General features: G+C 42.8%; 1 protein-coding gene across 1 annotated transcript in view; it reads right to left on the bottom strand.

Moving 5' to 3' along the window:
• Positions 1–390: 390 nt before the first annotated feature.
• LOC106818048 (complement receptor type 2-like) overlaps positions 391–1,803 on the bottom strand; it is a 4,385-nt gene continuing 2,972 nt past the window's right edge. The window contains exon 3 of the mRNA XM_014822764.1: positions 391–824. Within this exon, the coding sequence (XP_014678250.1) occupies positions 607–824 (218 nt within the window). The 3' untranslated portion in view covers positions 391–606. The remainder of the gene's footprint in view (positions 825–1,803) is intronic.

The following is a 1,803-nucleotide window of genomic DNA, read 5'->3' as shown; positions in this document are numbered from 1 at the left end:
ACTAGTTCTGCATTATGTACAGAAAAAACCGTTTCAGAGACTCTTCTCACTCACCAAAGCGTGTTTCTCCTAATCCGTGTTGCATTAGGTAAGTAAACTCCTAAGTTTACGCTCCTAATGTTTAATTATCAGTATTGTTAACCAGGACATCAACAACATGCAAGTCGAACGAAACAGTAATGTATGCAGATCATTATTGAATATTGAAGTCATCGATTTCATAATCTCATGCAAATGACGTTTATTGGCAATAGTAGCATTTATATATATATATATTAGTATATATATATATATATATATATATATATATATATATATATATATATATATATACACGTTATATTCATATATATATAATTATTATAATATGAATATAAACTCAATGTTTGTAGCGCTAAACGTGACAGACGACAGACATGCAGTAAAAGATTAAGAGAGAGAGAAATATAAATTAAAAAGGAAATTGCGTATAACGTGTTTTGAGACAAACAAAGTCAAACCAATTAAGACTCGACGCTCTGTATCCGCCTGCCAATAATAATAATAATAATAATAATAATATAGATTATACTCATTAACGGCCCATTTGCCGGGTTACAATATAGATTACGTTCGATAGCGGCCCATCCCCTCGCATCTCGGCACTTCCCGTGACCACTGTCCATTATTCTTGCACTTGATGTGAGATTTACCAATAAGGCGATACCCCTCGTTGCAACGGAATTCCAGTATGTCTCCTACCAGGTAGTGGTACTTGTCAACGCCCGGTTTTTGCACTAGTTCTCCATGGACGGGGTTTCCCGGGTGATCACACTTTCTCAGGCCTGTATAGATGGACACAAGCAGGTTACTAGACTCGCGAAAACGCCACCAATGCTCTATGCAAACTGTGGCGAAACCTTGCGCCTACAATAACATTCAAATCCGTGCAGGCGGACACCTTTTTTATTATGACGGACGTTTTTGGCGTTTCCCCTAAGCAGCAGTTATATGGTAAAAAATATATGCCATTCCTGAGTCGTCGGTTAATTAAAATCACAATTTCGACTTGCCCGCGTCCCCGTTGAATTCTAATCCCAAATAATGAAACAATTAATTACCTGGTAGGCTATGTTTCTGGTTCACAGATAATTAAAATGGTTAATAAATTAAATAAATAAGTTAATGGATAATTAAATGGTTATAAATCCTTCTTCCAAGAAGAAAACCGTTCATTTCCTCTATAAAGAAACTGTTTGGCGTTTCACTAGCATCACCCTATAGCTCATATACAACAGGTTTGATCGTAAATTCGTTCCTCTCTCGACCCACGCTGACACGCATGCACAGTACGTACACTCTCCCGGCCCGTCGTGCGACCAGCGGCCATTGTCAAGACACGTGATGCGCTCGGGCTGATTCTCCTCGATCACGTAACCGGGGTCGCACCGATATTCGACCACGGCGCCCGGAGAGAAGTCCATGCCTACGCGCTGGCCGTTGAGAAGTTGTCGCGGAGGACCGCAAGATGCTGAGGTTAGAAAACGCAGGCGAGGTGTTAGGTGGCATGCACGCGTCCACGCACGTACACACGCATGCACGCATGCATGCACACAATCGCGCGCAAACGGCTGGACGGACGCAATCACACACGCACACACGTACACACACACGCGCACGCACGCACGCGCGCGCGCACACACACACACACACACGCGCACACACACACACACGCACGCACGCACACACACACACACACACACACACACACACACACACACACACACACACATACATACATACATACACACACACGAGCGCGCA

Source organism: Priapulus caudatus, unplaced genomic scaffold, assembly GCF_000485595.1.
Source record: "Priapulus caudatus unplaced genomic scaffold, Priapulus_caudatus-5.0.1 Scaffold1996, whole genome shotgun sequence".
Taxonomy (NCBI): domain Eukaryota; kingdom Metazoa; phylum Priapulida; class Priapulimorpha; order Priapulimorphida; family Priapulidae; genus Priapulus; species Priapulus caudatus.
This window is presented reverse-complemented; position numbering and strand designations above follow the sequence as displayed.